At 51.8% G+C, this 10,749-nt stretch overlaps 1 protein-coding gene across 1 annotated transcript in view; it reads right to left on the bottom strand.

The window, feature by feature from the left end:
- Positions 1-5: 5 nt before the first annotated feature.
- The window catches only part of GNG2 (G protein subunit gamma 2), a 15,913-nt gene continuing 5,169 nt past the window's right edge, over positions 6-10,749 (bottom strand). The window contains exons 2-4 of the mRNA XM_026849919.1: positions 4,640-4,706; positions 3,414-3,529; positions 6-2,372 (exon numbers count right to left, since the gene is read on the bottom strand). Coding sequence (XP_026705720.1) covers positions 2,244-2,372; positions 3,414-3,500 — 216 coding nt within the window. The 5' untranslated portion in view covers positions 3,501-3,529; positions 4,640-4,706 and the 3' untranslated portion in view covers positions 6-2,243. The remainder of the gene's footprint in view (positions 2,373-3,413; positions 3,530-4,639; positions 4,707-10,749) is intronic.

Below are 10,749 nucleotides of genomic sequence, written 5' to 3'. Positions count from 1 at the left end.
TTGGGGGGGGGGGGGGGGAAACGGTCTTGGCAGTCTATCTCTACTTGGCTAACAAAGACGTATCTGTGTAAATATAAATACTGGGGTGAAATACCTGGCAGCACACCAATGTCAACACCACTACCAACATAAAATAAAGACCAGCAACGTAAAACACCTTCAATGAGTAGTTTAGGCTAATTCAAAATTCCCCCCCCCCCTACTCCTCATGCAGCTTTTTAAATTCGTTTATTTATTAAGAATTCGAGTTGTAAAATACGCAAGTCGTTAAAAAAATTATTACAAACCACTTCATGACAGCATTTGAGAAGGGTTGGGGTGTGAGCCCTGGGTCAGACCGGCTGTGCTTCACCCTCTGTGACGGTAAATCAGTGTTAAAAAGAAAAGACAAACCCAGGACAGGGTATTTACATGTCTGCCTTGTAACACCAAGAGTGAAACCAGCTGCAGAGCAAACGACTTCATCCATCCTTCATCCTAAAGCTATGTGAACTGTAGTAAAAAGATCGAAACAGGAAGGTTAGGGGGGCCGAAAGCCACCGCGGGAAGGCTGGGACCATCTAGGCTACTCGTGTCATATAAACGTTCCCAGATGCCAAAAGTTTTGAGTCCAGTGTTAGAACAACTGGTCTTCTCTGTAGAAGACTAGAAAAAGAGTATGAAAAGGTAGAAAAACCAAAATGCACTTGTTAACGGGCTAGAAAGATTTGCCAAAAGCTACCCAGAGACTATTGCCCTCTTGAATCCACAGGGATTTTTAAGCTGATACCTGATTCAGAGTTAGAGTTTAGTGGGGTCACTGCAGATCCCCCAAACCCTTATGTGACACCCACCTAATTTTGTACTCAGATCCCCAAGTTATGATTCCCAAAGTTTCCCAGGAGTGTAGATGAGCGGGGAAAGCCAGGAGGTGTTTAGCAGTGGAAAGGAGAGGCAAGCCACATCCGCAGAAGTATTAACCCGAGGCGGAGCCAAAAAAGGTGGCGTGTATCCCCTGAAACGCTGGCGGCGGATGAACCGGACCTGGGAATAATTTCCCAGCCTGACGTGAAGCTCAGGCTGTGTGTAAACAAGGTATCAGGCAACTCCGTGAAGGGGTGGCCCCGCGGCTCCCCCGGCTGCTCCCCCTGCCCTTACCCATTGCGGCAGGGCGGCAGCGGGAACGGGGGAGCCAGCGGGTGTGGGAAGGGGCAGAAGCATCCCACCGTGGGACAGCATCCCGGCCCAGCCCCAGCGGGGAGGAGATGCTGCCGGGAAGCTGAAAGAGCAGGACAAGAACCAAGCGAGGAGGGCAGAGGCACAGAGGTGTAGGAGAAGAGGAAAGACCCGGAAAGAAGCGGTCAACTTTGATTTTCGGATTTCTAGCTACCCCACGATGCCTGGGCTGGCACCTACCCTAACGCAGGAGGTATTTCAGGCACATCTAAGGCAGGAGTTGTCTTTGCTTTCGGCATCGCCTCGGTTTCCTCCCTACAGCTTCTCCCACCAGCACGTGGTGTCAAACGATAGAAAAGAAAAGTCTGGAGCGGATGAACAAAGATAAACTCTCATGCACTACCACCGAACGTCGTCACAGGAGTATGAAGCACCAACCACGACATATGATTCACTTGTACTTGCAGAGCCAAAGCTATAACCATATACAAAATGTTAGAAAGTGGGGCTCGCTAGAAACACTGAGCTGCCAGCACATGGGGTGCAGGCAGGAGCTGCCGGCGTCCTCACTAACCCGCCATGGGGCCGCTCAACCCCTGTGCTACGCTACCGCCAGAAATTAAAAAGCACAAGACCAAACACTGAGTAACATCATAGTCATCTAACCTGTCGCTATATATCTGACAACTTAAATAAAAAATAATATTTTGGAAAGAAACCAACAATATCATTCCAAGAAGGTTATACACATCCTTAGCAGTTACTTTGCTCAGCACAGCTCTGGTGCTTTAAATATGGAACAATCAAACAATTTTGTGAGCAGAAAAGTGACACAAATTTATTCTTTACATATTTTTTTTTCTTTCTAGGCAACTCTACAGACTTCAGATCTTTTGCCTTGCAATGCAGATCATCTTATTCCCCCAAAGGTGGCCAGGTTCGTTAAACATGCACATCTCTGTAGCTTCCAGGCTGTGTATTTTACTTATTTTTGTTTAAATTCTGTGGACTAGCAGGTCGTCCCCGTTCCTAAAAACTCTACATCAGTGTTCAGGGTGGCCTGAGTGCCGGTCAGGCTCCTCGAGGGTTTACAGGATCACACAGAAGAACTTCTTCTCTCTAAAGGGGTTTTCTGAGGCTGGGACGGGGGTCAATAGAGGGTCCTCCTTGGCGTGGGCTTCGCAGTACGCCATCAGGTCTGCTGCCGCTTTTGACACCTGGAATGAAACGACCCCACATTAGGGACAGGCTGCGCTGGGGCCATCCAACCTGAGAGATCCTACCGGTGGGGCTGGCCTCGCAGCATCCCCAGCCCGGGGGGTATACAACATCATACTAAAGACCTGACAGCACGTCCTCGTTGGGGCTGGTTTTTCACCTCTGGGCTCTAAGCTCGCCCGTCAGTACGCACTCCCATGATCATCCTTTAGATCCTTCTCCCATTCGCATCCTTCACCCGACTCGATCGTAGACAGGACTGCCTTTAGCAGGCACCGATTCCCTGCCCGCTCTCCCTCCATCCCTCAGCAGGGACGTCCACAGCTGCTATAGCAACATTTGCTGCCCGCAGCCAACGACTTGGCTATTTATTCCAGACACAAGCCGCCGGAGCTCGCCCCAGCTCTGAGAGGGGAGGTTTTGCTTGCAAGCACCCAGACGTGCCTGCAGCCAGCAGCCGGCCCCGGAGCACCTCACTCCCCAGCACTGGCTGTCATCCAAATCCACCTCGATGGAGAAAACAAATCCTCTGGGCTCTCAAGCGTGAAGCCAATGAGCTTTCACGTGCCCAGAAGCAGCAATTCCACCAGGGTGGAGCAGAAGCAGTCTAAGCAGAGGAGACATCTCCTAGAAAGGACTGGGCTTATCCATAAGAAAAAGGCTTCAGGACAATGCTGCTTTCAGTGGTCTCTCCACTAACCTCAAAGCTGAGTGCCAAGCACTGCCCAAAGGACAGTTTTCACAGCAACTGTGACAAACAGCGTGGGTTTAACCTGTTCCCAAGAAGGTGAGATGCCTCAGGGAGGGTCACTCCTTCCCACCTGCACAGCAGGACTCCAGGCAACACTTCCCGCTGCCTTCCACAGCCAAGCACCTCCTGCTGCCTTCAGCCACGACCATCACTTAGACCAGCATCCTCCATAAACACCGCCCTGCCACCACGTCCCAGCTCCCACAGCGTGCTTTTGGCAGCTGCTCAGCAGCAGACACCGCCTCACAGCATCCCCCTGAGCCAACAGCCAACCCCCCAGCCACGCTACCTTTATCCTGTCGATATTGGCCTCCATCTTCAGCTGCTCCACCAGCTTGCGGGCTTGCGCTATGCTAGCAGTGTTGTTGCTAGCCATGGGCAGGCCAGGCGCGCTCTCCGGATAAGCTGCGGGCACAAACACGCGTTGGGCTGAGCACAGAGCTGCTCCCAGCAGCTGAGATCCCCAAAATGATGGGTTGGGGTTGCGTGTGTGGAGCTGTTAAGAGCTGAGCCGTGTGAATGAGGGTGTTGAGGATGGGAGATGCAGACCTGGGAATTACAGCCAGCGTTTAATCCTGGGTTTATACAGGGCCAGGGAGCCTCCAGCCTTTGTGGGTCTGCGGGTAGTCACACGCTGCCAGAGGTACCCTCCCGTGCCCTGCCCATCGTCCCCAGGGCACAGGACGCCCTATGAGCTGTGCTTCGGGGACACTGGGACCTTCTAGAGCAGCAGCAGGACCCCAGCTGAGCTGTATTTGGCTTTTGCTGTTACAGGAAAGGCTGTGGTGGCAACAAAAGGAAATCAGAGAACGGGCTCGCCCTGAGCAGCCCTGCGCTGCCCGGAGCTGCCGGTGCCAGGCTCATTCCCCTGCCCCGAGCCAGTGCCCAGACTGTGTCCGGTGTCCCTCAGCCTCTCTTGCTTTGTCTCTGCTGCCAACTTGAACATTGAGATGCTAAACAGGATGCTGGAGTTTCCTGTTTCTTGAGAGTTCTACCCCAGGCAGGCGGGGGACACTCATTAAGTCCACGCAGTCTCAATCACGGATGTTTTTCCGTTACCTTAACCCAGCGTTCAGCTCCTCTGGCAGCTGATGCTTTCACAAGCAGTGAGTATTTTACAGCTGAGGCATTGCCATCCTGTGCTGCCCCCCCCCCTCCCTCCGTGAGCTCAAAAATGGGGGTTTGGGGGATGTCCTGCAATAGCAGGGGGCAGTGAATCCCCCCTGCCAGCCCCTCAGGTGACGGGGCAAGGATGGCACAGCCCTAAAATGATGAGCTTGTAGTGTTTTAGGGAGGAGACCTTCAGCTCAAGCCCATCTTGGGGGATATAAGGATGTTTGGACAGAGGCCCGTCCTGGGACTTACAGAAAAACACAACCTGGCACTGAGTAAGGTGCCCCTGCTCAGAGGTGACCGGAGAGCGAGTCGTGCTGGGGCCAGGCAGCATTTCAGGATGAGACCCCTCCCCAGCCAACCCCTGCCCACCGGGGAGTACGAGGAGGAGTATTTTTTTACCAGAAGCAGGTCTCTCCGGTGATTTGTGCCTCTAGGGGAAGATCTGCTCCTCTCAGGCGTTTGCTACCTTTAAATAAAGAGAATATTAAAAAAAAAAAAAAAAAAAAAAAGGAGCCAGGTTAGGTTACTGTGATGCCAGTCAATGCAACAAGAACATTATTTATGGCACCAAGAAACCCAGAGCCCTTGCACACGCCGAGTTCCGTACCCCGCCGGGGAGGCAGAAAGGCTGTGGGTTTCCTTCCGTATCCCCCTCCTCCCTCCCGTGCCCTCCAAGCACAGCCCCCAGCAATATTATTTGTTTGCATTCAGTGAGGTTTTCAGCACAGGAAGAGGTTTTAAGTCAGCGGGCAACTATCCGAGGGCTGTTGGCAGCCAGGCTTTCAGCTGTTCCCCAGCTTAGGGCGAGCCCTGCCGCGGCGCATCGGTGCAGGCTGTAGGGTGCACAGCGAGAGGGGATGCAATTTAACCGTCTGGTGCACAGAGCACACGGAGGGGTGGAAAGAGCATCCCCCGGGGAAGGCTGCCAAAATCCTCCCCGCTTTGCCGCAGCCCAGCTCCCACGGAGCATCCCCGACAAGCCTGAGCTCCTGGCTGGGTCCGCTCTCGTCAGGCAAAAAGCTCTGCGGCATCGCTTGAGGTTTAGCTCAAGGTTTCGCACTGTTTCCGCGCTGGTTTTTCTCAGCTCTCCCCCATTTTTTTTGGCTGCAGAGGCATTTGAGCAGCCAGCTAGCAGGGTACCTCTCTCCCCCTTTTGCTTCCAATTCTCCCTGCAAAGCCATGAAGTGGGTAGCGGTGGCGGTGCCACCACACTTCTGGCGTTGGCAGAAGGATGGGAAAGCCCGTGGCCATACAGATTCGCCGAGGTGTACATCAAACCAAAATGCTGTTGTGTGGTTTGGATGCTGCAGAGGCTTTTCTAATGCAGCAAATGTTATTCTCGGTGATGTTGTGCCATTTCATACAGAGGACCGTGGTCTGTTGCTGCTCCAGTGATGGGGAGTCACTTAGGGACTGAAGTTTAATATCATGGAAGGAGACACAGGAGTGGGAAGGGCTAAGAGCTGCTGTACGGCTGCTACAGCCCTGATCTGTTGAAAAATAGATGTATCCAACCCTACTACCACCCTCATGAAAGGAAACACTCCCATGCTCGTACGACATCTAGCCCTGGAGTCACTAAGATGGAAAAGAGCCCCAAAAGCAAGGCCAGAGAAGTCCGAAACCCCACTGGGACAGAGGAGGGGGCATCTGTGTGACCACCCTGCCGGGCACTGGGCTGCTGGGATGATGCTGGGGACGCAGGGACAGCTCAGCCACCTCGCAGGACCCTGGTGTCACTGGGAGCCGGCCACGCTTGGCCCCTCCGCAGATACTTCATGTAGGAATTTGAACCAGTTTGGGGCCAGCGATGGTTTTACAGTGCTGTGAGCAACTGGGCATGCTTCCTTCACTGTGAATAACAGAAAAATAGCAGGTGACACTTCGACGAGAGCCTGTGAATATGCCGCACCGAAAAAACAACCCCTGCAACAAGCCTAGGCACCACCTGGGCAGCAGCAAAGCTGTTCAAACAGAGCAGCTACAAAAGCAGAGTTTTTTTATCCCAACGTGAGGACACCCCACTGTACCCCCAGGAGGTTGTGGAGCCACCGGGAGTAAACCCAAAGCCTCCATACCATTTCGTTTGGATTTAAGCCCAGCTGCTAGAGCATCTTCCTCTTCCTTTCACCCCCAGAGCCTCTTTACTACTCATTGCAATCGATGAAACTACACCCTGGCAGGAGCCTCTGCAGCACCAGGGTGACTAAAACGCTTGCCCACCGCAGTCACCCAGGAACAACGCTGCCCCACACCACAGCAATATCTGTATTTATTTCTCTTCCCCGGGACCCAAGCAGGTGCAGGGTTCTGCTGCTGGACCCCATGCTGAACTAGAAAATACTTATTGAAGTAGACAGTGGGTAGATGCTGAGAGCATCAGACTTCCGACAAATTAAAACCACCCTAGAATGTATATAAATCCTCAGATTGGAGGGAAAATGCCAAAATATTCGAGAATGGCTGTTAGAAGGAAATTTTCTTTCCAGGCAGCTTATTTCCTATCATGCCAGCCCTGGCAGAGCTCAGCTCCTGACCTTCACTGTCCAAATCCCAACCACAAAGCTAAAAATCACCACGCTTCCCAATATTTCCCGATTCCTCCCATCCTCACGGGGCTGTTCTCACACTGTTGTGCTAAACTTTGCTTGCAAAGAAAAGGGTTTAATGACACTCCCAAGGGAATACAGACGGCATCTTATTTCACCCGCTTAATGGCTTGTGTGCCTGGATAATAGGATTCCTGCCTTGGAGCCCACAGGTTAATGAGTAAGGATGCTATTTTATTTTCATGCTAATGATGTTTAGCATGTACAGTACATGGACATCATCTCTTTGGGGCTCTGCACTGTAATTACAACTCAGGATCTCGCCAGGTCGTTCTGATACTTGTCTGTTATGCAGAGGGGTCAGGGGTTATTTACTGCACGTGGCAAGAGGCTGAATTCATTTAAAAGGATGCAAAAGCGCTTGGAATAAACGTCTGGACTTGGAAATTTTGGTGCTGATTTTTGCTAGCTGGTACCTACGCTCCAAGAAAACACCTGATTTGTTTTTGTCTCTGAGTTTAATAAAGAGCCATTGATACTCAGATGATTTCCTTCTTTCACCAGCAGCACCCAGGAAAACAGGCACCAAAATTTGGGTTTTAGTTGGGCAAATGGTGCTGGATGCCCCTGACATCAGAGCACCGATCCAGCATTCACAGCTGTGTCTGCTCTTGGTCCGCTCGCTCCAGCTTTGCCAAAACCTTCAGCTTTTACCCATGACATGGAGTAACAAAACCCAGCCCGTGAGCTGCCCGCTGTCGCTGTTCCAGAGTGTGCACAGTGAGCTGCTGCCCAACGGGATGAGACTGGGGTTTCATTTGCTCTGAGTTAAAACCCACCACTGCTTCAGGCCAAGGGACAACCAGTCCTCCTCCATCCCAGTAAGCTCAGCACATCTACCTTGCTTTCTGCATGCGTTTCTCCCTTCCAGCACATTTATGGATCCGTTAAATATTTTTCTCACCCAGGGGAAAGCATCGGCGCTGCTCCCGTCCCCTGTATCCCTCGACTGAGACAAAACGCCCTCTACAACCCAAAAAAGCTGCTTGCAAAAGAAGCATTTCTTTACACCAGAGGACTCAAACTCCCCTGTAAGCTGCCATCCTACTGCTCCCTCCCAAAATGGGCTCCTATGGGGCTCTGCTATCCCGTAGCTGCCAGCCCTACTTGCAAGAGTAATTAGCCTTCGTTTGCCAGCTCCTCATCAGCACAAAGCTGTGCTGAAAGGCTGCAGAGCCAGCGCTTGGGCAAGGGGGGGTCCCCGGCCTCCGTGCACCTTGCACCGGCTCCATCACCAGCCCTAAACCCACCAAATCTGAGCCTGGCTTTTTCCCCCCCTTTCGCTTGGGTTTTATATCAAGTTGCACATGGGTGGAGACTGGAATTCTCTTAAATATTTTTTAAAATGGCATTTTAAGGCTGATTATTTAGCCTAATTACCTTAAATAGGCAGCTATCATTCTGGAGTGGGTATCTCAAAGCCCATTTTGCACTGTGTTGGGTCCATCGCTGTTCAAAGCCAGCTCTAACCCTGGCTGGGACACCCCACATCCTTGCAAAGCATTTTCTTACACCCTTGAAGGTGCAAACAAGCATCGAGTGAGATTTTCCAGGTGTCACGAGACACCTCCTGCGTCTCCAGGAGCCTGCAGCCTTTGCCCACCCAACGGTGGTCCTCTGCGTTTTTAAACCTGTGGATCACATCCTCTCTTGCCACCCAATTTTCCAGACTTTTTTCACCTCCCAGTGGGTTTTTCTCTGCTTGGCAGAAAAACGTTCTCCCCATACCTCCTGGCTGAACTGAAAGGAAAAGCGGCGGCTCTGTGGGAAAGAAGCTGAAATCGCTGACACCTGCCAGGGCAAAAACCTCTGCTGTAAAGACCCAAAGCAGCTCCCCAGAGCACGGCACGGCATCACCCACCACCGAGAGTGGCTCCTTTTCAGAGTGAAAGCAGAAGCCTCCCTGCTTCTTAGTTTCAATTCAAAAGTTACGTTTTCCATCACTGATGCACCAGTATTTTCCACCCAGTTAGTAGCAAAGTGGGTGAACCCCACTGGGGCAGCCAGGATTTGGGGGAGTGCAGGGCTCAGGCTTGTTCCTACCAGGAAGGCATCACCCAGAGGTTTTTTTTGGTCTAGAAAAGGTGCCAGGCTGGGTATCGTAACAGAGGGATTTGTTCCAGCTCTCACTGATGCTGGGATTCCTCCTGGCCCCTGCACCCAGCAGTGGAGGCCAGCCCAGCTCGGGGCATCCCAGGCGTGCAGGGCCAGTGTGGTCCCTGCTGAGGCAAGTGAGTTTTCCTGAAAATTGCCTTTTTCTCCCTAAAAACCAGGTGTGATGTGGCACAGGTACAGATATAGAATGGATAACTGAGCATACAGCCGTGCTGTTGTGTCCCCCCCCGCAGCCAGTGCTGCCGGTCACCGGCCGGCTGGAGCGTGGGAATCCCTGGTGTGGGGCTGGCTGTTTTTTTCAAGCCATCCTGTTGCTTTTGCTAAAAGCCACGGCTAAAAATAGGCGGCTCGGCTGAAAAATAATTACTAAATATACACAGAAAAACATAAAAATATTACAGACAAAAAGAAAATAGCAAAAAGCCACATTTCCAGGGAGTGGGAGCTGGTGTAGTCACACTGATCTCAACAGCGGTTGCAGACCTGGCGGGGAAAGGAGCTTTAATACACCCAAATTACACGTGTTTCATTATTTCCTTAAGCAAAGAAAATGTTAGGAGCTAGATTTGTGCCTGTGGGCTCCCATCAAACCTCTTCACTGGGGCAAAAGACCTTAATCCTCAGCGGCTGTTACAGCCACAGCTCCCAGCCCCCATCCACAGGGATTTTATTCCCTTTCCCAACGTTCCAATTCATACACCCAATGGCCAATGTGGTGTTTAAATCACCAAAAAGCAGCTTGCAGGTCAGAGACATGCTGGCAAATAAATAAATAAATTAAAAGATGCCCGAGTGGGAAAAAACCAGCCTGTTTCCATGGAAACGGCTTTGTTATCACACCAGCATCCGATCTCTCCCGCCAAACAGGGGTGAGGTGGGATGGGTGCCCGTTTCAGCTCTGATGCCAGTGTTTCACCCATGTCGGAGGGTTTTAGTGCCTGGCCTCCAACTGCAAACACGGAGGGTGCCATGTCTGTTGCCCATCTTAGCCTTGTGTGGCCCTATTCAGCCATATTTCACCCCAAAAACAGCGACAGGGGCAGACCCAGCCTGCCGCTGGCTCAGCCAGCCCTGGCTCCCCTGGCAAACCTGATTATCAAGGCAATGCAAAAACATCAGGAGCAAGAGGGAGCTGCCACAAAGATTTTTCTCTTCCCGAATTTTGCTGGGGCATTAAATACAGAGCTCAGCGCTGGAACTGGCTTTGCAGAAAGCCTGGCTCGGGATGTCCCCTTCACCCACCTTGTGCTGCCAGAGCCAACCACAACTCCAGCCCAAACCTCATGAATATCTGCAGTCGATAGCACGTTTTTCCCATGAATTTTGCGAGCAGTAAAGGTTTTAGCAACGTCCATCCCTTTGGAGATTTGAGTGTGTCCCAGCACAGCCCCACCTGGGATGAGGCTCCAGGAGAAACCTCCTGCCCAAGAGGCACATACAGACCTGGAGAGGAGTCAGGGGGGGGCAGCTGTGATGGAGCCAGGTGGCTCCAGCCCCACGGGGACATTTTGGGTCTCGTAGGGATGTCCCTTTTGCCTGGAGAAGTCACCACGCCGTGGGCGTCACGCGAAAGTGAGAATCTCAGCTTTTTATTTTCTCACAGGCATTTTAACGGCTCAAAACGAAGGCAAACAGAAATCAATCCAAGACCAGAACGTGGAACTTCCAGCTGCTACTTTTACCACCAAACTCCATTTTCCTTTTATTTTCTGCTCTCTGAATGGCTTGCAAAGCAATCAAATCTGGAATTTGCTTGGCTACATACAAAAACCATGGCTCTGTTGA

The sequence above is a fragment of the Athene cunicularia genome (genome assembly GCF_003259725.1).
Source record: "Athene cunicularia isolate RWA chromosome 5 unlocalized genomic scaffold, athCun1 chr5_part1, whole genome shotgun sequence".
Lineage (NCBI taxonomy): Eukaryota > Metazoa > Chordata > Aves > Strigiformes > Strigidae > Athene > Athene cunicularia.
Note: the sequence above shows the minus strand (reverse complement) of the source record. Positions and strands in the feature narration are given on the sequence as shown.